The sequence below is a fragment of the Xenopus laevis genome, chromosome 9_10L, assembly GCF_017654675.1.
Source record: "Xenopus laevis strain J_2021 chromosome 9_10L, Xenopus_laevis_v10.1, whole genome shotgun sequence".
NCBI lineage: Eukaryota > Metazoa > Chordata > Amphibia > Anura > Pipidae > Xenopus > Xenopus laevis.
In genome coordinates this window covers 108,079,553-108,102,395 of record NC_054387.1, presented here as the reverse complement: position 1 = coordinate 108,102,395, position 22,843 = coordinate 108,079,553, and the positions used below count along the sequence as shown (strand labels likewise).

Below are 22,843 nucleotides of genomic sequence, written 5' to 3'. Positions count from 1 at the left end.
AAAGAATTTAGATGAGCTTCAGCCTCTGCTGCAGAGGTTCTCAAACTATGGTGCTGCCCCCTTTATGTAGAGAGTTGGAGCGTCATAGTTTTAACTTAAATGCCCTAAATATATCTATAACCTTGAGCTAAGAGGGCCCTGACCAAATGTTGGACCTCAAAAATCGTCTTGAAACAAATGCTGTTTTAGGGGCAGGGTATATAAGAGATCTTCTGGTCATCAGCTGAAGACTTAATGGGAACAGTCTACTTTTTGGGCATCTCTTTCATGGAAAGTGTTACTCCCCATAACAGTCCCCAAATGTTAATACTTAAAATAAGGCAAGAGGATTGCACACTCTATCTAGAAAAACAACGGTTTTATTTACATCAAAAACAGCCTAACGCATTTCGACCATAGTGTGGTTTTTCGTCAAGAGCAAAATTACAAAAATAATTATTATTATTATTGTCATTTTTCCCCTAACAAAGTTAAAATTGGTCAACTAGGCAAGTTATACGGCTGATGCATATTACACTGCAGAAATAGAAACACCAGGGCTTATGGAATAACAAGAAAAGCTTGATCATAGCAACCAAGCATCAGAAAGTACTCGCTTAAAAAGAAATATCTGATTGGTTGCATTATGTTTATATACAAAACATTAATGCTATAGGTTATTTATATAGCGTAACGTTACCGTTACACAGCGTTTAAGGAAAATGTTCATCATTGACATCAGTCTCTGCACCAGAAAAACTTACAATCTAATTTCCCTATAACAGCCAGTAGGATCACATTAACCAGTAACATCAAATGAAAATGATTCATTTAACCTTAAATACCATAACATTCAATCCAACCCAAGCATGGTATGGTTGCTATTAGCTCTGGTGTGTCCAGCTATGTGTTACCTGTTGTAACAAACCTCACCCAGCCTATTGTGCTAAATAAAACATGCTGATACCTATAAGAAGTAGGAAGTATTTAACATAAGGTGTTGTGCCACTTGTGACAACCAGCAGCCCATAAAGCCTCTTTGCTTGAAGTCTTCAATAAAACCCCTATGTGCTGGTTCTCCAGCTTCTAATCTTCTACAATGTTGTACAGAAGCTGAGCAGAAGGTTTCTCTGGTTTGGCCGCCTTCATATGTTTCTGTGCCAAAGTGCATGTACTGTCACCCGAGTGGTGTGCAGGGTAAGTGGTGATTTGGTATCACTTCACATGGGAAAATAAGAGGATGGTGCTAGAAGAGTTGCAAAGATAAATCAGTGTTATACTATAAAGATACATATGGCTGCTGTCTTTATGAAGTGGTGCAGCAGCCCTATGCAGTAATACTAATGAAAAAAAGGATTTGTGCTTCAAAATTGCAAACAAAGGACTACAAATGGAACATTTCTTTGTTTAATTTCATTTGTTAACAACAGCAATACTGTACCAATATGCTTGTTGCTCATCAACCCCATGTTGCTCCTAGTGGACTAAAAGCAAGTGCTTGTTTTTTCATTCCTGCTTTGGAGACAACTTTTGCTGGCATAAAAACCATGTGCACTGCCAAACAGAACCTCCTGTAGGCTGCCAGTCCACATAGGAGGTACCAAATAGCCAATCACAGCCCTTATTTAGCACCCAGGAAACAAGAACCCAGGAACATTTTTCATGCTTGCGTTGCTCCCCAACTCTTTTTACATTTGAAAAAAGTTGGGGATCCCTGCTCTAGGGTATTCTAATCTGGACCCTAACAGTGTTTTAACACAGTAATGCATCTGATGGCAAATGTTGCTTCCAATATGTGCAGCAGGCGTATAAACAAGGATGCGGGACACTTTCCGAGACTTGTCCCTGGAGCTAATCTATCTAGAATCCCAGGACTGTCATTTGTATATAAGAGCTTATATCAGCACATCTGCAAGGATTCCTCTGGCACTCAAATCACTCCAACAAAATTTGTCTTCTCAGGAGAAGCCATCCAAATGGCCGTGTGCGGCAACAGGCAGCTGCATGTGTCCTCAGCATATTAAAATATAGAGATATATAGGGCTGCTGAACTAAGGGCTCCTGCCAGAGCCAGGGAAACAAATGAATCACCGCCTGTTCCTGAACATGCAGCTTCTCTTCTGCAAAGTACCCGTCAGTGATAGAGAGGAGAGGATAAACTTGCAATGCTCAATTTCCTATTTATCAGAAATTTACAACTGAGGGATGGGTTAATGGAAGATTGATGAATGATATGGCTTGCCGGGACATTGCTAAGTCCTTTCTCTACTGCACAATCAGTTCTGACTGCTCTGCACAATAGATAAATTACACCATCAGGTTGAAATCATTTTATGGGAGAGATAAAAGTCACCCACTAAACTGTCAGTAAGAAGCCGACTGTAAGATCTTTATATTTGGTGCATGTCCCATCTACTCTAAACAGATATTTACATTAGTTTTGATTAAAGGGCCACTAAAGCCCCCAAATGACATCTTTCCAGTTATTCTACTATGGTATGCATGTCTTCAAAGAGGGATTTATTCTATACCTTTTAAGACCCAAATATATCCCTTTCTGTCACATTTTCATTAAGGTTTGATACTCCCAACAAGTTGGAAGTCCAGGATCATGAGCATGCTCAGATCAGTTACCAGTGATCATCCTGCAAGTTATTTAGGAATGTGGAGAGCATTGCACCTTGGTTGGCAACGGTTGGCACAGTTGTAAGGACAGAACTCGAAAAACCTTGACTTTTTTACATGTATTGGGGCCTGGAAAACACAGATTTTGTGGGGCAGCAGTATTTGTTTAGCTAGGGCTGGATCTTTAGCATGCACACCCCTGCCTCACACCTTAGGAGAACTGAACTTGAACAATAGCTGAAAAACCAAACATTTTGTCCACCACTAATATAAAGACTTGTGTCTCTTCTTGCACCACAGTAAGCGCCTTTCTCTGCTATACCTGATTACCCTGGGCACGGGCCACTATGCGTGAAGCTCGGTGCTCAGTCTTCATTCTCTGTACCCCCTATAGACAGCTCTGCCCTCATTTTGCCCACATCATTATCATCCAAAAATGCAGACTTGCAAAAATATGTTTGTTCCCACAATCTAATCTGTTCAGCGCAATAACTACATGCACATCCCCGTGTTTTTCTTTTATTCAATACAGTCTATTTTACCCGAATTTCTCATTACTGAGGCTGCTACAAACCAGTGCAACATATTAGCCTTAGCAATACGGATGCGGATACAGAACTGGCACATGATGTTTAGTGATATGCTTGGGAAAAACAGTTAAATAGTGTGTGGAAACAATGCACAATAAAATATGGGATGTTTGATCAGTAATGCCTTATCATTTTCAAGTGATTATCACCTTGCTCTGTTGAAAGCAGTAGAAAGGAGGGCCCACCTAAGAAAAGCAGCTCTCTTGTTTTAACCAATATCTTCCTTTTTTAACTCCATAAATGCACTAAAGACACAAATTTTATTTTAGGCAAATTCCTCATTTAAGCAAATCAGACTGTAGTCTAACTCGGATCTTTAACCCTAATCAGGAGAATAAAATGGCCAAATGTGTACAAGGACGGAAACCAAAAAAAACTGGTAGTGTGATAATCACCATGGTTACGGGGATGCACCACGCAAGATTGTATCCAACTTGATATTATAATTCAGTCCCATTGCTACAGACTCTTATTTTAATTTGAATATTGCAGAAACTGAGACATTTAAATAGAGAAGAACAGGTTTTCCATAGTGGTCACATATCTAGCAACACAGGCAACAGTGCCAGCCCAATTCTGCCTCCTGCTGTTCCCTTTGCCTGTATCCAACTGTCCACCAGCCCTATTTAACCATAGATTAGTCAGACTGATAAATACCCAGAGGGCCCAGATGTTGATAAATGTATCTAGGCAGCCCTGGCGTTGTAAGTGAGTCTAGTATGGTTTATCAGCTTAACCATTTACCTTATAACTACCAGGTTCTTGGCATCGCATAGCAATGATGAGAGTTATGGATCTATCTATGGCAAGTTGGCATAGCTCAGGAGAGGCAATGCATACCCGACAACATTTGTATTCTAAAATAAGGGACAATTTAGACCACATTCCATTTGCTTAGAAACACCCCTGTTCCATTCACACACTGCTCACTTTCTGACAAAGACCTGGGAGCTTTTCTGGTCCATAACACAGGATTGAACATGAAAATAAGGACCATTTGGGAGTTAGGTTAAAACTAGGAAAGGCCACGGTAATTGCTTAGTCACAAACAGCTCCAAACCTTAGAGACAAATGAGCTTTAAGCTGTCCATATCACATAACTTTTCTCATGTCTTGCCTGACCAAAGCAACATAAGAAGAGTTCTATGTTTTTCTTGTAACATGGCGATGTTGTTACAAAATTTAATATTATAATTATTTATTAATAATTTATTATTAAATTATTAATTTATTATTATTATATCAGCAGTGAGTTGTAGTATTTCTATATCAGTGAACCCCAACCAGTGGCTTGTGACAAACATGTTGCTCTCCGGCCCCTTGGATGTTAGTCTCAATGGGTCTTAAAGGAGAAGGAAAGCTGTGGAAGCATTTTATTGCCAATAGCTTTGCTGCATACCTGAGTAAAAAGCTCTAGAAGCTCTCTGTTTGTTTAGGATAGCAGCTGCAGTATTAGCTTGGTGTGATGTCACTTCCTGCCTAAGTCTCTCCCTGCTCACTTATAGCTCTGGGCTCAGTTTACAGCAGAGGGGGGGGGGGAAGAGGAGCAAACTGAGCATGCTCACACCCCGGGCAAGGAGGTTTAGGGCTAAGTCACACATGGCAAGCGTAAATACACCACTAAAACCACACGCAACATCAACATGCGTTTTTCATGCGTTTTTCAGCACATAGGTTTTTCCTAACATGCACTTCTCATTTTTCTCTTTCCCTATAATTCCGCTGGCTACAAATAGAAAAGCTATTTACATGCAAAATGGAGCAGGAATTATCGTCAATATGCAACGTAATTACGTCACCGGTCTTATATGACATAAAAAAGTATTAAAGTAATTTATCTTGCGAGAATTTGGACGCCATATTTAAAGTGTGGTTTCAAACGAGCAGATTCCATAGATTCTATTGCTTTGGTAGTTTCTAGACGTATTGGCGTTTCTGATGAAGAATGCCAATACTTGCGTCCCCTGGTGGATTTCAGCTTGCAATCGCTCTGTGAGAATTGCCATAGTGCGTTTTCCGTTAATTTCAGTGGTAGTGCAGTTTATGCGTATTTACGCCCGACTGAGCTTTTTTAAAAATGCAACGTAAAAACATCAAGTCTGGCCTTGCCCTTAAAGGGATACTGTCATGGGAAAAAAAATTTTTTTTTCAAAATGAATCAGTTAATAGTGCTGCTCCAGCAGAATTCTGCACTGAAATCCATTTCTCAAAAGAGCAAACACATTTTTTTATATTCAATTTTGAAATCTGACATGGGGCTAGACATATTGTCAATTTCCCAGCTGCCCCTGGTCATGTGACTTGTGCTCTGATAAACGCCAATCACTCTTTACTGCTGTACTGCAAGTTGGAGTGATATCACCCCCTCCCTTTTCCCCCCCAGCAACCAAACAAAAGAACAATGGGAAGGTAACCAGAAAACTTCTCCCTAACACAAGATAACAGCTGCCTGGTAGATCTAAGAACAACACTCAATAGTAAAAAGCCATGTCCCACTGAGACACATTCAGTTACATTGAGAAGGAAAAACAGCAGCCTGCCAGAAAGCATTTCTCTCCTAAAGTGCAGGCAAACGTCACATGACCAGGGGCAGCTGGGAAATTGACAAAATGTCTAGCCCCATGTCAGATTTCAAAATTTTATATAAAAAAAATCTGTTTGCTCTTTTGAGAAATGGATTTCAGTTCAGAATTCTGCTGGAGTAGCACTATTAACTGATTCATTTTGAAAAAGAATTTTTTTCCCCATAATAGAAGGAAAGAAATGTGGTGTTTATTTTGACAGAGGACTCAGAGCAGCATTACTTTGAGGTTTACTGGTGTATTTAGGTGGACCGTTCTGACGAGACTTACTTTGTTTGAACCTTTCCGGTGCTTATTTTTTGAATTCCTGGCTTGGAGGCAAGTTTTGGTTGCATAAAGTGTCCTGCCAAACAGAGACTCCAGCTGCCATCCCACATAGGGGCTACCAATATCCAATCACAGCCCATATTTGGCATCCCAGGATTTTTCTTATGTTGCTCCCCAACCTCTTTTACATTTGAATGTGGCTCATGGGTTAAAATGATTATTATTTGAAGTATTGTGGCATTAAGGAAAAACTTTCTCGTTGGTCACAAAAACACCCTCAATCCTCAAGGTCCTATTGAGGATAATGCAAAGTCAAAGGAATAAATGAAAGGTGTATTATAGGACCAATGTTTTCAGAAAAGTATATAATTTATTTATCAAACAGAATTCTTAAAAGCTCGCCGGCCAGGAAACACAATAAATAGATAATCAGTAAAATTAAGATTTCCACTGTTTTACCGATTTTCACGATTAAACAGTTCAGAGGGAGTGGGGGACGCCCCAGCAAATCCATTTGGAACCCCGTTTTTCATTGACAGCCTTATACAAATTAGTTTAATAATCCACTGAGAGAAGTACCTTCTACCCTATACCGATATACCAAATTGTAGAACTATAACTCACACCCTAAACACAAAATAACTTTTCTAAGTTGGAGAACTTTAACTCACAACCTTCCTTACTATTTCATAATTGGGTCAAGCACTTATCATAACCAAGTATGATTGTATATATTGTATATACAGTATATATTGTATTATTAAAATTTAAACAAGCTACTACCCACCTGGAGTAACTTGATGATTGTTTTTATGTAATTTTACTGATTATCTATTTATTGTGTTTCCTGGCCAGCCATCTTTTAAGAATGCCGTTTGATAAATAAATTATATACTTTTTTTTTTAATACATTGGTCTTAAAATACACCTTTAATTTCTTCATGGGTTAAAATGGTTGGGGTCCCCTGCTCTATAATATATCTGCATTTATGAAACATAAAGCATGTACAGTATAACAGAGATAATAATCATTCTCTTATCTCAGTGATCGAAAGAGAACACTGCCGTTTTAACAGGATACAAACCCGAAAACTTGACTTTTGCCTGATGTAACAAAAAATAATTATAAGATATTATTTACTGTGCACTCATAACACATGTTCAATGGTTGCAGAGTTATTTGTTGAGGCAACTGTTATTGAAAGCAGACAGGGGTTGCGCCTTTCGTGATTTCCGATTGGACAAGGATTCGACTGCAGGATCTCTATCAATGCTGCTTTGGGTCTTGCCCGATGCTTTATTTGTGTCCACAAGCAAGTGCCAAATATTTGTAACATAAATTCTTTTTAATTCCCAGTAAGATTTTAGTTGGCTGGGTTTTGTGAAAAAAAAATCTTTTTTAACACTAAATGGGCAATCATTCAAATCAAGTAGAATGGATGATAAATGATATATTAAATATAAGCATTAATAATTCACTTTCCAAATAAGAATTCCACTGACTGTGATGACTTCTCTGCAGGTAGTACAGCGCTGCGAAGTATGGTGGCGCTATATAAATAAATGTTACTAATAATAATAATAATTGTCCCCTGTATTCTTTATACAGTATGGCTGGAAACTGAGTGTACACACACACTTAAGTACATCTCCTACATGTATTTAAGAAGGTAATCTGAACTGATTGAGCCTGCCAATAACGCCAGCACCAAAGGCTGAACATTGGCTTCGCTTCCTCCTCAGTTTACAGTAAAGACTGTAGTACTGTAATGCTGAAGATGAAACTTTGGCACTAACAACAGAAACTGTTGTGAGTTAGTATAACAACGGCATCAAACTGCAAAGAGCAGGGCAATACACTGAATTCCTGTGTTTGTTAATAGCCTACCACTAGCAGTGACCAGCAGTGACGTAACTAGAGGGGGGGGGCCCTGGTATGGGACGCGCAGCCGGGCCCCCCATCCCCCTCCGTACACCCGGAACTGCCCTGGAATCAGCCCGGAATTTGTGGAGCTTGAGCTGCCGGGGGGCCCTGAGGGGGTGCGGGCCCTGGCCCAATCGCACCCCCCTGCTCCCCCGGTAGTTACACCACTGGTGACCAGAGTGAGAAGGCAGAGGTAAGAGGGGCCCTAATTCATTATTTGATGCCAAAAATGCAATGTTCCATTTTTGTAGAAAGAAGAAGTGGGACTGTGTATTAGGCAAAGCAATAAGCCTGTGGTTTTTTGAAAGAGAAAAGGGAATATAAAAGTGCCCAGGTTGTGGTGTGTAATGTTACGACAGCTTCCTCTCTTACCTTTTCATTCAGCTCCCTTGAGAGCACAGTGCCATTTACACTACCAGCTTTGTGTAGTCATGCCCTATGTCGGTGGACAGTTGCACAATCAGAACATTGCACCCGCACTTGCTCCAGATGCCAGAGCTCTTGCTACAGTGAGTTGGCACCACATCAGATAAACTGACAAAACCTTTGGCTGCTTCATTAAAGTGATACCGGCAACATTTGAAAATATCCGCTGTTCCATTGTTGCAAGGACCACGTTTTCTATCTAAAGTATTTTTGCTTAATGGGATCTTCCTTGCATACGGCCAGTATGGTGAATTATGTGCTACAATGGCCTAATCCTGATCTCAATCCAGTCCAGACTTGGATAGAGCAAGGCTGGTTCATGCTGCGCTGTCTCTAAAGCCATAACCAGCAGTGACTGCAATAAAAAAAGTAAAGGGGCAGCTGGTTGCTGCATTCAATAGCTATTACATTTACAAATAACTTTAAAATGTGTAATAACATTAGGGTTGCCACATTTAAGTTACACTAAGTCCGTGCGGGACAGTGATGTTTTAAGGGGCAACCAATGGCATCAGGGGAAGGGTAGGGCTATGATGCAGCCTTTCTTGCAATTTTAAAGGGGAACTCCGGGTGCAAAACAAAATTTGATAAAGAGGCCTGCATAACACAGAAACCCCTAATATATCCATCACAGTTACCTGTTTCTTCAAAAAGTATGAATAAATGCCATTTTCTATGCTGAAATCCAGCTGTTTAACAGTTCTTCTCTTTCTGCATCATTTGAAATCCTGGCAGGGAAGGAGGGACTAAACACTGATGTAACAAATTGTAACAACTTTTCCACAGTTTACAGACAGCATGCAGGAACTACATAACCCACAATGCATTGCACCGGGATGTTCCATTCCTTATTGAAATCACATGTGCAGGGAATTGTGGGGGTTGGAGGATGCAGGCTGAGGACAGCTGGCTGTTGATACAAAGTAAAAGTAGTCAGTCAGCTCAGCAAAGTAGTCAGACAGACCAGCAGGAGAGCAGGGGGCTAGGCTTAGGAAATTATTCCAAACTATTGAAAATCATGAAAAATCTGCATATTTTTAAATTGATGTATATTGCAAAGTTGCTTGAAATGATGTTTAATTTTCAAAAAGCTCAAGTTATATTTGGGTGGAGTTCCCCTTTAAATAAAGGAGATTTAAACCTAAAAGCTGTGTCATAAAGAAAACATCATCCTAAACAACTTTCCAATATATATATACATCTTATATCTTATATCATATATGTTACATCTTCTTTGACCCTTGAAGCCACGCGGTAGAAATCAGTCAGGTCTGTTTATTAGCTGGCTTCTGCTACACGGTTTCAAAAGTCAGGACCTGCAGTGCAGAGAATACAAAAATGATGTAGAATTGGCCAAGAGTAGGTTTACTGTATTATGTGGTTATATAAGGATGCTGTATATCATGACCTGGATGAATGATCGCCATTATAGATACAGTATATAAGGATACAGTGAAATGAGCCACATATTCCGCAGCTTTCCCAGTAACAGACACAAAGAAGCCTGAGTAGAGTCAGCTTAACTCGGCAGTAGAGTTTTACAGAACATATAGGCTTGGGTATTGTTTTTACTCCTGGAAATTATTTTCCAATAAAGCTTTATTACTTCTTTAAAGGGAATATGAGCCTTCCATAAAAAGCGACCATAAAACTTTCCCAGTTCTACCCTCCGCTCTCTAGGCTGGCAGCCCAGAGTTAAATTATAGAAGCAAGAGAATTCTCCAATGAATATTGTACCTGCGACGGCTGCACCCAACTGTTGCCTGGCAACTCGCAAATAGCTCTCGTAAAAATAAAAAAAACATCTCCAGGGTGCAAAGGGTTAAGTACATAAAGTGCAAAATGTTAGACTTCCGCTGTGTCTTTGTAGTAAAATCTCATCAAGTGAAAATGAAACAGCCTTCTCCCTATAACTGATAACAGCAGGTATCTATTCTCTGATAGTGTTGCCATTTGTAGGATCCAGCTGCCAGCACTGAAAAGCTGCCAACGGCATAGGGATGGTCTATGAAAGAACTGCATCAACTTTCTACAAGACAACTTTGTGCCATTAAGAAGCCTGTACGAAGAGCCTTGCCTGCCTTAATGGAGAACACAACATTAAAAACAACCCTATCCATTCTAGGCTGTGGATCAGTGACATAATAGAAGTGGATTTGATGCCATAAAGAGGCAGGGCCAGGATGCAACAGGGATTGAAGGTAGACGGAACAACCAGGGACTACATGACATTTACAGGCAAGTATATTGTCTGTAAGTCTGTAATGCCAGCCCAACCTTGGAAGATATTTTATTGGCTAAGCCAGTGAAAATACTAGCCAGATGGCAACCCCAGTGACACCTGTCATTTTGAATAGAAACTGATTCTCTGCTCTCAATACAGACCATTTTTAGTCCAAAAATGCACAATTGCAATTTCATACATCTAAATGACCTCATTTCATTACGTTTTACTAACGCTCGCTGGTGCAACTTCGCTAGCGAAAGAGATAGACTCTAGTGGTACTTCGCTCCCTTACACCTGGCGAATATGCGCTTTGGCGAATGGACGCAACTACGCAAATTCACTAAGATGCGGATTTTACTGAACGTTACCTCCTGCTCCAGACTTGCCTTCGACACCTCAGACCAGGCGAAGTGCAATAGAGTAGATAGGACTTCCTCAAAAACTAGTTAAAAATTTTTCCCAAATCCCCAAAGTCCCACAAAAACTCTGGCGACTTTTCATTTTTCAGGGTGATAGGCTGCAAAAGATCGTGATTTTTTTCTGGGGTACCCGGCTTTCCCCCTACATTTCCTAAAATATGGCACAAAAACTATACACTGGGCTCATGTGTAGGGCAATATAACAACTCTATTTTTTTTATTAAGGTTTCCTGGGCTTGTGTAGTGTAATGTATTTGCTGCAACATATACGTCCATTGTACTTTAACTTCAAGCCGTATGCAAAGTAGGCAACGCTATCGCAACTTCTCTTCACTTGCCGCAGTAAGGCTAGCGCAACGTTCAGCACCCTGGACGCAACCTTAGATTCTAGTGAATTAGTGTTGCTGGCGAAGTGTTGCGATGTGAGCGAAGCCGTCGCTGGTGAATTTTCAGAGGTTAGTGAATTTGCCCCTTAGAGAGAACAGATACATATTTTCTCATAGCTTGTCGGTTGTGCCCTGGCCATGCCATTTTCATCCCTGGCAATGCTACAAACACTATGTAGTTGACCTGCAGGCAGGTCAGAACTTTTATTCAAAATAGGCCCTGGTATTTTAGGTACACAGAGACCCAAACAGCCCCCAACAGCCCAAAAATAGTGACTGTCTATGGAATCTTGCCAGAATCCACAGATTGCCAGTCTGAGCCTGCCAGTTGCTCAAGGGTTGGGCAGTTTGGGCAGTTGCCGACCACGGGAAGACTCAGGCAGAACTTCACCTGCACCCACCCGCAACCTTACAGCCTTGTTCCTGCCTCCAATCTTCTGCTTTTATAGACTTGTGCCCCCAACCCTTCAGTGACATATGAGAGGGGCCTAAATATACCAAGGCTCACCATGTTAAGGTCAGATTAGGGTAATAAACGGGAGTTTACAGTCAGGTGTGGGTTGACTTTTTGTTGATCTGCACATCACTACTATGGAGATATTGAACACTGCAGCAAAAACTATTGAGTCTTTCGAAGCATTTTCAGTGGTGGGGGTTACAGGAGAAAGCCATCGGGAGTGGGGGACTGGCATGACTATGTGGGGGTTCAATTGGAGTAGACTCTCGCACACCCGTTGTACAGCTATAAAGATTAGCTCGGTGCTCAATGGATGGAGGATACGGTTACCTCCCGGTAACTGGAACAAAAAAGAACACACTGGCACACGAGGCTTGTATCTGCAGGGCGAACCCTTGCAAAAATTTTACCGCAGTAAATTTTTGCAAGGGTTCGCCCTGCAGATACAAGCCTCGTGTGCCAGTATGACTATGTGGGGGAACACGAGGTGGGACCAAGCCAGGAGACAAATACACACAAACATATCACTAAGTTGACATTTGAGGGAGGGGTGCAGAGCATTTCACTGCAGGCAAATGTCTCATGTGCCATTGGCCTAGGGTGGGCCTGTACTTTCCCTTCTGGTGATAAACTTTGATGTACTCAGATACTCCAAGAGAACCAAAATGATATATAAATACTAAGTTATAACCCCTCTGGAGCCACTGCTATTTATAGGTAGAAATGCTAGCCCTGGGTCTGACATGCATTTCTGTCAAGCCAAGGAAATAACTCACTAAGAGGATCAAATCTCTCAGAAACGTCAGGCAGTGCCGTATTTATAATTATACAATTATAAAGGCCAGGCCCAATGTCTCTCAGCCCCAGTTGGTACTGCTTAGCACTGTCAGCTTGCGCCTACCAAGCACTGTGAGTAGGGCCTGTCTTATCATTAAATCTCTTTGTCTGGAAATTGCATTGCCCTGACCTTTGCTACAGAGCAGCAGCCTTGCCTTACTGGGACTGAGCCGCTGGCACTAATACAATTCACTTAGCTGCCCACACACTGATCGGAAAGGGAGAGGTCGTGAGCTGTGTACAGATCTGTCTTCGTCTGGTTTCTACAAACCATTCAGAGCTAGACACATGGTACGGTGACAGACTAGGTACAAAGGGCCCACAAGGAAACCTTAGGAACACTACTTTCTCTTTCCACCCAATCTGATCATTACATGATCCTCTTTCCTGCTCCCCTGTCCTCTCTCCTCTGTCTTCTCCCCATTGGACTTCTTTACGTGCACATCTTCCATTCACAGGCAAAAACACAGTGGTGTTACTCTGAGCAATACAATGGAAACCCTGCCCCAGCGTACTTCTCAAATGCCAGGATTCAAGGTCCACTCAGAACTTTTTAAATTGCACTTCAATTAAAACTAATTAAGATGGCCATAGACGTAACAATTACAATCTTTCTTGGAAAAGATCTTTCCAAGAAAGATCGTTCGTTTCAATACACACAGGTAGAAATACAGTTAGAAACAATAGAATTCTACCTGTATCTGACGATTCAGCACTAACAATGGCCGATGTTTGAGTGCCTTGAAAGACACCCAATCACAATTTTCCATCCAGCCTGATCGAAGAGCCGACCGATATCCAAGTCTTCTACCGATATCAATCGGCACATTTCCCACCATACACGCACTGAATATTGTACGAAAATTAGTTTTATATGATATTATCGGTGCGTCTATGGCCACCTTAACACCTATCATGAAAAATGCTTCCTCAGAAATAGGCAGAATCTGTGCAGCGCAGGGAACCCAAGGAAAGGCACGATTGTGGGCATCAAAGGTGAGGTCAGGGTCCCTGGAGCAGAAAACCTCTGGGTTGGAGTATTTGTTTACACAGTAAATGGGGTACTGTACCCATCAAAATAGAGATAAACACGAAGACAGCTGGGGTCCCCATGTTCCTCGCTCAGAGTGTATTCTCTGTACCCCTGGATCATAAAAGCAAAGTGACCTACCAGCACATGGGTAATGACTTTAAAGGGATTCTGTCATACTTTTTATGATGTAGTTTTTATTTCTAAATTACACTGTTTACACAGCAAATAATTCACTCAATATAAAATGTCATTCCTGAACCAGCAAGTGTATTTTTTTTAGTTGTAATATTGGTGTGTAAGTGCCATCTCGGGTCATTTTGCCTGGTCATGTGCTTTCAGAAAGAGCCAGCACTTTAGGATGGAACTGCTTTCTGGCAGGCTGTTTTTTCTCCTACTCATTGTAACTGAATTTGTCGCAGTGGGACCTGGATTTTTACTATTCAGTGTTGTTCTTAGATCTACCAGGGAGCTGTTATCTTGTGTCAGTTTATCAGAGCTCAAGTGACAAGGGGCAGCTGGGAAACTGACAGATGTCAGATTTTAAAAGTTAAGTATAAAAAAATTTGTTTCCTCTTTTGAGAAATGGATTTCAGTGCAGACGTCTGCTGGAGCAGCTCTATTAACTGATGCGTTTTGAAAAAAAAAACAAAAACATTTTTTCCCATTTAAACATGTGCCTTCAGCTGCTCATTCCTTCATAGGTCATCATCAAGAACTGCCAGACCCCAGAAAATTTTAGTTAACCATCTCCATTAATTTATTTTAAATATTAAGTGCTTTTCGGCACACCTATAAATATAATGCACTCACGCTTCCCACCCCATTCATATCTGGCTCATTACTGGCTCTTTAAGTGATAACAAAGCCACTAAAAATGGGGTATATTTCCCCTTTACTGATGTCTTTTTATGAACACTCTTTCCTTTGATAAAAACAGTATAGTCTGCATATCGTGCCAAGAAAGATGATCTTTTTAAATCACTTTTATCTCTTAATTTTATGTTCATTTAATTGTGGAAGAAAAAATTTTACAAGCTTCTTATCCGTACCTTGGGGGAAGGAGTGTAATTTCGACAAATAAATGCCGGAATTAAAAAAAGAAGTCGGATAAAGCAGCGAATTCAACTCAACCCTTTCAGCTGCAGTCTCTGTAGCAACGATGGTCCCATCATAAAAGTGTCCGTGATTTATTAAGCAATAAACGTCTATTGCCGAATGCCATAACAATTCTTACTAGCCCATCCACAAGGTCCTGCTGATATCCAACCTATATTTTACTTATACTGTTACGAGAGGGGGTCGTTTAATTGCAGCTGTATGAATATATTCAGGAGAAAAAGGGGAAAACAAATAAATGTTGATGATGGGTTAAAGAGGATTTTATGTGCTGATTGTGTTCAATGCTAATATGTAATTACATCTATTAGAGTAACAATGATTGACAGTTTAGCACCTTCATGTATATATTCTAAGCATGTTTATTACATATATTATACAGCATGGCTGGGCTTCCTACACTGGGATGTACAGCATTCTATAACTGTCTGGAGAGGTTAGACAGACTCTAGTGTAAATAAATTAATAATATGTTCCTGAATTCTTACAATTCTCCGAATGCACACAATCTCTGTAGGCAATGGTGGGAGGAAGGGGGATTTGCGGCTGGAGAGGGGGGCCTGTGGGGGGTCGTTGAGGCGGGCAGCGGCCCTGATGTTGCAGCCTTGGTGGGCCAATACCCCCCCAGTATAAAGCTAAGGTGTAGGGTAGGGGGTGGTGAAGTTCTGGTACCTAGGGCAGCAAATGACTTCATTACAGCCCTGGTCAAGGTGAGAACATAGAGTAGGTGGAGCTTTGTTCGGGCAACATATAAATATGGCTGAACACTGCAGAGCAGACAGCAAAAGTGCTGAAAGAGAAACCGAGACTTCTGCTTCTTAGAAATAAAATTTCACATGGGCAAGACAAAATTCAGTAATATATCAAATCAAATGAATCATGTTCATTGTTGGCGTTAGTGATCCTTTAAAGGAACAGTAACACCAAAAAAATGAAAGTGTGATAAAGTACTGTTGCCCTGCACTGGTAAAACTCGTGTGTTTGCTTCAGAAACTCTATTATAGTTCATATAAACAAGCTGCTGTGAGGCAATGGTGGAAAATGAAAAAAAGGCTATATGGCACAGGTTAAATAGTGGATAACAGATAACACCATTATGTTCTACAGAGCTTATCTGCTGTGTAACCTGAGACTTTTCTCTTTTGAATGGCTGCCCCCATTGCTACACAGCAGCTTATTTATATAAACAATAGTAGTGTTTCTGAAGCAAACACACCAGTTATACCAGTGCAAGGCAACACTGCATTATATTTGTATTACTTTAAAGCATTTTTTGATGTTACTGTTCCTTTAGGGCAAGGACAGACGGGAAGATTCAGGGAGATTAGTCGCCAGGCGACTTTTTTCCGGCGACTAATCTTTCTGAATGGCTTTCCCATGTCTCGCGCTATTTTTAAAGATAACATAAATTTTGAGCACCATGTAAAAGCAACACCATATATTACTCATAATTGCCTACAAAATTAGGGTTTTTTCATTTATCCTTTATGTCTCCTTTAAGGACAAGGACAGACGGGAAGATTCAGGGAAATTAGTCGCCTGGCGACTAATCGCCGTTTTTTTCAGGCGACTAATCTCCATGAATTGCTTTCCCAAGTCTCACGCGCGCTAAAATGAAAAGTCGCCGGCGCCTATTCACATGCGACACTGCGTTTTTCTAAGTCGCTCGAAATTGCCTCGTGAGGCGTTTTCGAGCGACTTAGAAAAACGCAGCGCCACATGTGAATAGGCACTGGCGACTTTTCATTTTAGCGGGCGTGAGACTTGGGAAAGCCATTCATGGAGATTAGTCGCCTGAAAAAAACGGCGATTAGTCGCCAGGCGACTAATTTCCCTGAATCTTCCCGTCTGTCCTTGTCCTTAAAGGAGACATAAAGGATAAATGAAAAAACCCTAATTTTGTAGGCAATTATGAGTAATATATGGTGTTGCTTTTACATGGTGCTCAAAATTTATGTTATCTTTAAAAATAGCCCCTTTATTAGAGCTCCCTATAGATGCTCTCTGTCTGTGTTTCAAATGAGGGGTGGGTGTGTCCTAATGGTCCCTGCCAGAAGCACAGTAGGAGGGGGAGAGCCAATCAGAGCCCTGCAGTCACACAAGCACAGACAGGCTTCAGTTCCCTATCAGGTCCTGCTAGCTGCTGATTGGTTCCTGTCCTACAGTGCAGTGAGCTGAGAGCCGCCGGCTCCCCTGCACAGCCTGGGAATTCAGGGAGCAGGAAGTGGAAGAGAAGGGAGGGATTATTAGAAGTTTTGCAGAAATATTCAATAAATCAGCCTGAAACACTTCTTTTTTTAAGGACAATTCTTCTATATCTAAATGAGTATAACGCACTGGTACACTTATTTTTTTACACAAAATTTCTCCTTTAAACAGCTCCCCAGAGTGGAAAATGCAGAAATACATTATAATTGGTGATGCATTTGGCAAGGCCATTAACCCCCCTGGGAACACGATGCTCCCCAGTTCAGAAGTGCACTTCTTTAGTGTTATATGGGCTTGCCAGGATTTTTTTGGTCCCAGCTGACACATTTATGTTCATGTAGAAAAACAGCGAATATCTCAAGGAAGCAGGGCTGGTTTTACTGCCGTGCTTGAAAGCAGAAGGGAATAAAGTCCTCGACCCAATCAGGCAGATAAAGGTCATTTGGCAGGAAGTTGCCCAATAAATGCAGAGTCAGTGTAGTTATAAATATAATAAGTATAGGAGCCGCTGCACGCAAAGCTCTATGGCCAGATGTATACAATGCTGTCCTTTGGTGCCATCACTGAACAAACACTGTGGGCAGCCTGAACACACACCGGGTGCGCCCAACTACCCACACCTGACTGTTTGGCAGGTAACAACATCACAGGGAACGCTAAGCAAATAAAAAAACATCTATTGGGCCAATCAGATTATTCACCTTGCCCCACTGAAAAGTAATACAATGGCATTTCCTGGCCATTCACAAAATGTGAAAGTAAAGAACGTGAAGTTTCTCGGCAAAACAGTGTTTTGTCATGCAATTCAGTATCAACATTTCTCTTTTTTTTAAATGAGAAACAGTGGCATAACTAGATGCTGCTGGGCCTCATAGCAAATTAATTTTAAGGCCCCCAACATATTCAGAGGTTGTCCTGTTTTACCAATATATATTGAAATTGCTCATTAATTAGAGCCTCGTGGGGCCCCCTATATCTCTTGGGCCCCCTGCAGTCGCAGTGTCTGCTTCCTCTGTAAGCCTGAAACCATTTTATTTGAGATCACAGTTTCCCTCAATATAATTCAGCACTATGGCACCAAATGGCCATGTCTATCAGAAAGTGCCCTGGGTAGGCACAAAATGTGTCAGGCTGTTTCTTTTTTCAACCTCAAGAAAATGAACCTTTTTTTGAATACTACTGTCTCTGCTTTCTACTTTTTGGAATAGATCTCACACTGATGACCATTGCAAACACATACTGTAACACTTTACCATCAGGCAAATATTTATTTTAAGTGGTGGTAGAAGAGTTAACCATCTCTGTATCTGCGAGTCAGAGAATACCCTGCTTTCCCATTTACCACATAACGAAGAATGAGTCTGCAATTAGCTCCTCTCTCCACTACTTCTCCTCCATGTGTGATCAGCCGCAAGCTGCGTACAATGTGCAATGTGTGACACTTTCTGCAAAGCTGGGCTTTCTTTCTACAACAGTTTCCTCTTTCATTTTAGCACCATGGCAGCGCTGGAGTCAGGGTGCTACAAAGGTGCAACTTGTACTGGCAGTATCATCAGCATACAAGAGGGTAAGGAGAATCTAGCTAGAAGTTGTGGGGCAAACATGGAAGGCTATTGCTTTCAGTGAAGTAAAGATCTGCTGGTTTGGTGACCTCGCCAAATAAGCAAAACTCTCCCTGATATGCCCACCTTGAGGTGGGCAATATCGGACTGATAACAATGTTGAGCAGGTCTGCCATCAGGGGGGTACAGGGGGGAGAGTTGTAGGGGGCCCGAGGATAAGGGGGGCCCCGCCACACTGCACTTACTTGATTAGCCGGCCCCCTGCTTTCTGAGACCACCAGCTTGTAAAGCATTATGGGAATAGCAGATACTTTAAATATTCATTATTCACTTTATTTAAATACTTTTTGCCCCGTGGATACGTTTCCTCTACAGTAAATCGACTAAAATACAACATATACTATACTGTACTGTATTTTACTTTAAAATACTATTCTGCATTATAATACAGTGGAGGTCATTTATCAACACTGGGCATATTTTCCCATGGGCAATAACCCATGGCAACCAATCAGATTGTTGCATTCATTGTTCTACTTGCAGATGGCTTTAAAAAGATAATCACTGATTGGTTGCATGGGTAACTGCCCATGGGCAAATTTGCCCAGTGTTGATAAATGAGCCCCACTGTATTGTACTTTACTATGCAGGTACTTCTACTATACTGTACTTATATACCATACAACATTTGAATAAAGTTTCAATAAACCAAACTTTACTTACATACAATACTGTACTTTAATATACTAAACTGTGTTTATATTCTATACTGTATTATAATAAACTATACTGTACTATAATATACTATACTGTACTATAATAGACTATTCTATAATATAACATACTATACTGTACTATAACATACAATTCTGTCATGTACTACTAATACTGCACTATAATATATTGTACTTATACACTACACTGTGCTGAAATATACTAATTCTATGTGTTATATATGTATAATTTCATTAAAAAACATATTCTAAGAAATGCTGCTGGCTCAGTGCCACCCTCCCTGTTACGACGGTCCTCTACAATACTGCTGCTCTATGAAAGAGGTTCTGCAGCAGCTAAGAGGTGAGAGGAAAATGCTGTTTTCACAGTATGGGGGTCGATGAGCAATTTGTTTAATACTGTAACAATGTCAAATTCATATCCTACAAGTCTGGCACATGTTTTGCAGAACCCATGAATAAAAAGCACATGGTGTGGGTGAGGGGTGCCCACCTATCTTGGCATACTCCGGCTGTAATTAAACAATGCCTGCTCTCTGTGGGCTCAGTTACAGCTGCAGAACAGCTGAAGGAACAGGCACTTTTACTTTCTAAGGACACAAATAGGATTCTCATTTTGCAGCCCACTACAAACCTGTCCAACTGAGTGTAGCAGCTGGGGGATGTCATTTGTTAGTAGCTGTCAGTTGTTGGCTTGTAGCTGTCAGGTTTATCATACCCTAGCCTCCAGCTAATACTCCACTGGTCCCTGTGCCCTTACTCTCAGCACCTGCCTTTCTTCCCAAACACAAATGCAGTTTGCCCCTTATTATCTCAAGGTGTTGGAAAGTCCCAGGTGCCCATGGGAAAGTTGAAGGGCAGTGACAGTGTGCAGGAATGAGAGGGAATTGTCAGACAATAGGGAACAGTAGATCAGCGCTCTCCTCCTTACCTGGAGCCCCACAGTCAGCGCAGACAGTATTGCCTGGTCTCCGTGCCAGCTCAGTGACGGCTCTCTTATTCCTTTCTTCCGCCATGGTGCCTGGTATCCCCTCACTCTGCGACCCCTCCTGCCTCGTACTCAGCGCGCAGATCTAGACGCGGGGGGACAGCAGGGAGGTGCTCATTGCTGCAGGTGCAGTCGTCTGGGAAGCAGGAGCGGCTGCCTGTCACAAAGTGCCGCCGGGGGACTCCTCCTCTCTCTCCCATTCAAAGTGGACTCTCCTCTTGCAACCCCTGACACTGCTCTGGTTCCGCATTTCTCAACACATTACAAGAAACTCATGTCCTCGTCTGGCGCCCTCTGCTGTTCCGCGTGGGTACTGCAAGGCTCGGCCGCATGAGATCACTATACAGTGGAATGCGCTTAGTATGGATTTAAAGGGGTCGTTCACCTTTATATTAACTTTTAGTATGATGTAGAGAGTGATATTCTGAGACCATTTGCCATTGGTTTTCATTTTTTATTATTTGTGGTTTTTCAGTTATTTAGCTTTTTATTCTGCACCTCTCCTGTTTGCAATTTTAGCACTCTAGTTGCTAGGCTCAAAATTACCCTAGCAACCATGCATTTCTTTGAATGAGGCTGGAATATGAACAGGAGCGGCCTGGATAGAAAGATGAGCAATAAAAAAATAATACTTTTTGCCAGTGTCGGACTGGCCCACCGGGATACCAGGAAAAGTCCCGGTGGGCCCAGGTGTCAGTGGGCCCTCATGCTGCTATACATTTGGCATATTTCATGGCTATTGCCAAATTCTATGAGAACAAAGAGGCTAAATAGATGGAATAATAGATTATAGTATGTAAAAGAAAGAGACTAGGAGAATAGAGGTTGAGTGAGGAGAGGAAGAATAATAGTACTGAGAGTGGGCCCCTGGTCTAAGATTAATTGGTGGGCCCCTAGTCAAAGGTTTTTGGGTGGGCCTCAGGTGTCCCAGTCCGACATTGCTTTTTGCCCCGAAGGATAAGTTTCCTCTACAGTAAATCTACTTAAATACAACATATACTATACTGTACTGTATTTTACTTTAAAATACTGTACTGCATTATAATACAGTGGAGGTCATTTATCAACACTGGGCAACCCCATGGCAACCAATCAGATTGTTGCATTCATTGTTCTACTTGCAGCTGGCTTTAAGCTAATCACTGATTGGTTGCTATGGGTAACTGTCCATGGGCAAATTTTCCCAGTGTTGATAAATGAGCCCCACTGTATTGTACTTTACTATGCAGGTACTTCGGCTATACTGTACTTATAGACCATACAATATTTGAATAAACCAAACTGTACTTACATACAGTACTATACTGTTCTTTAATATACTAAACTGTGTTTATATTCTATACTGTATTATAATAAACTATACTGTACTATAATATACTATACTGTACTATAATAGACTATTCTGTTATATAACATACTATACTATGCTATACTATACTATAACATACTATACTGTACTATAACATACAATTCTGTACAATTTTCTGGATAGAAAGGTGAGCAATAAAAAGTAGCAATAACAATACAATTGTAGTCTTACAGAGCAGTTGGTTTTACATGGGGTCAGTGAATCAGAACAAAAAGGCAAATAATTAATAATCTATAAAAAAAAAATAATGAAGACTAATTGAAAAGCTGTTTAGAACTGTCCATTTTATAACCTACTAAAAGTTAACTTAAAGGTGAACCACCCTTTTATCTGGCAAACAAAACGATTTTTTTTTGGGCAGGGGACAATGTGTCAAATCCAATCTTACTATTGACATGTATGATCATGACTATGCTATAGGCAGTGGTGTAACTAGAAATGAGTGGACCCTACAGAAAATAATTTGTTTGAAAATATTTTTTTTTTATATTCTTCATAAAACCGATTAAATCTGTCAATGTTCTACTGGCACCCCCATACTTACTGAGCCCACCTTGCAGTCAGAGTCAACTTTGCTTCCTCTACAGTTACTAACAAATACAGTATTTATATTATTCATGTATTTAGGCTGCAATTGCCACACACACAGCAGATTTCAAGCCTTGTAAATCTTGCTTGAAACTGGTCCGTGTTGCAAAAAAGTTTGGGAATAGCTGATGTAGAGTGTATTATCCTGAGGCTTTTTGCAACTGGTTTTCATTTTTTATTATTTGTGGTTTTTAAGTAATTTAGCTATTTATTCAACAGTTCTCCAGTTTGTAATTTCAGCAATCAGGTTGCTACGGTCCCTTTAAAACTGTAGAAGCCCACGGGATATACCACGTGGCCGCCATCAGAGAGCGACTGGCAGGATTTCTATCATGGGCCTTGGTAAATTAGGATACCCAGACTGCCAGCAAAGGAACTGGGCTTCCATAAAAAAGAGTGCAGAGTTCCTAAATATCAACCTCCCAAAAACCCAGAGTGTGGCCTTGCTTGGTATATTTCTTGAGCAGGGAGACAGGGTGATAGAAAAAAACTCTTCCACTAATCCAGTCACAGTGGCAATTGTAAC

At 41.0% G+C, this 22,843-nt stretch overlaps 1 protein-coding gene across 1 annotated transcript in view; it reads right to left on the bottom strand.

The window, feature by feature from the left end:
- adap1.L (ArfGAP with dual PH domains 1 L homeolog) overlaps positions 1–20,585 on the bottom strand; it is a 107,003-nt gene extending 86,418 nt beyond the window's left edge. Inside the window, 1 exon segment of the mRNA NM_001093532.1 lies at positions 20,304–20,585. Coding sequence (NP_001087001.1) covers positions 20,304–20,388 — 85 coding nt within the window. The 5' untranslated portion in view covers positions 20,389–20,585.
- Positions 20,586–22,843: the final 2,258 nt, after the last annotated feature.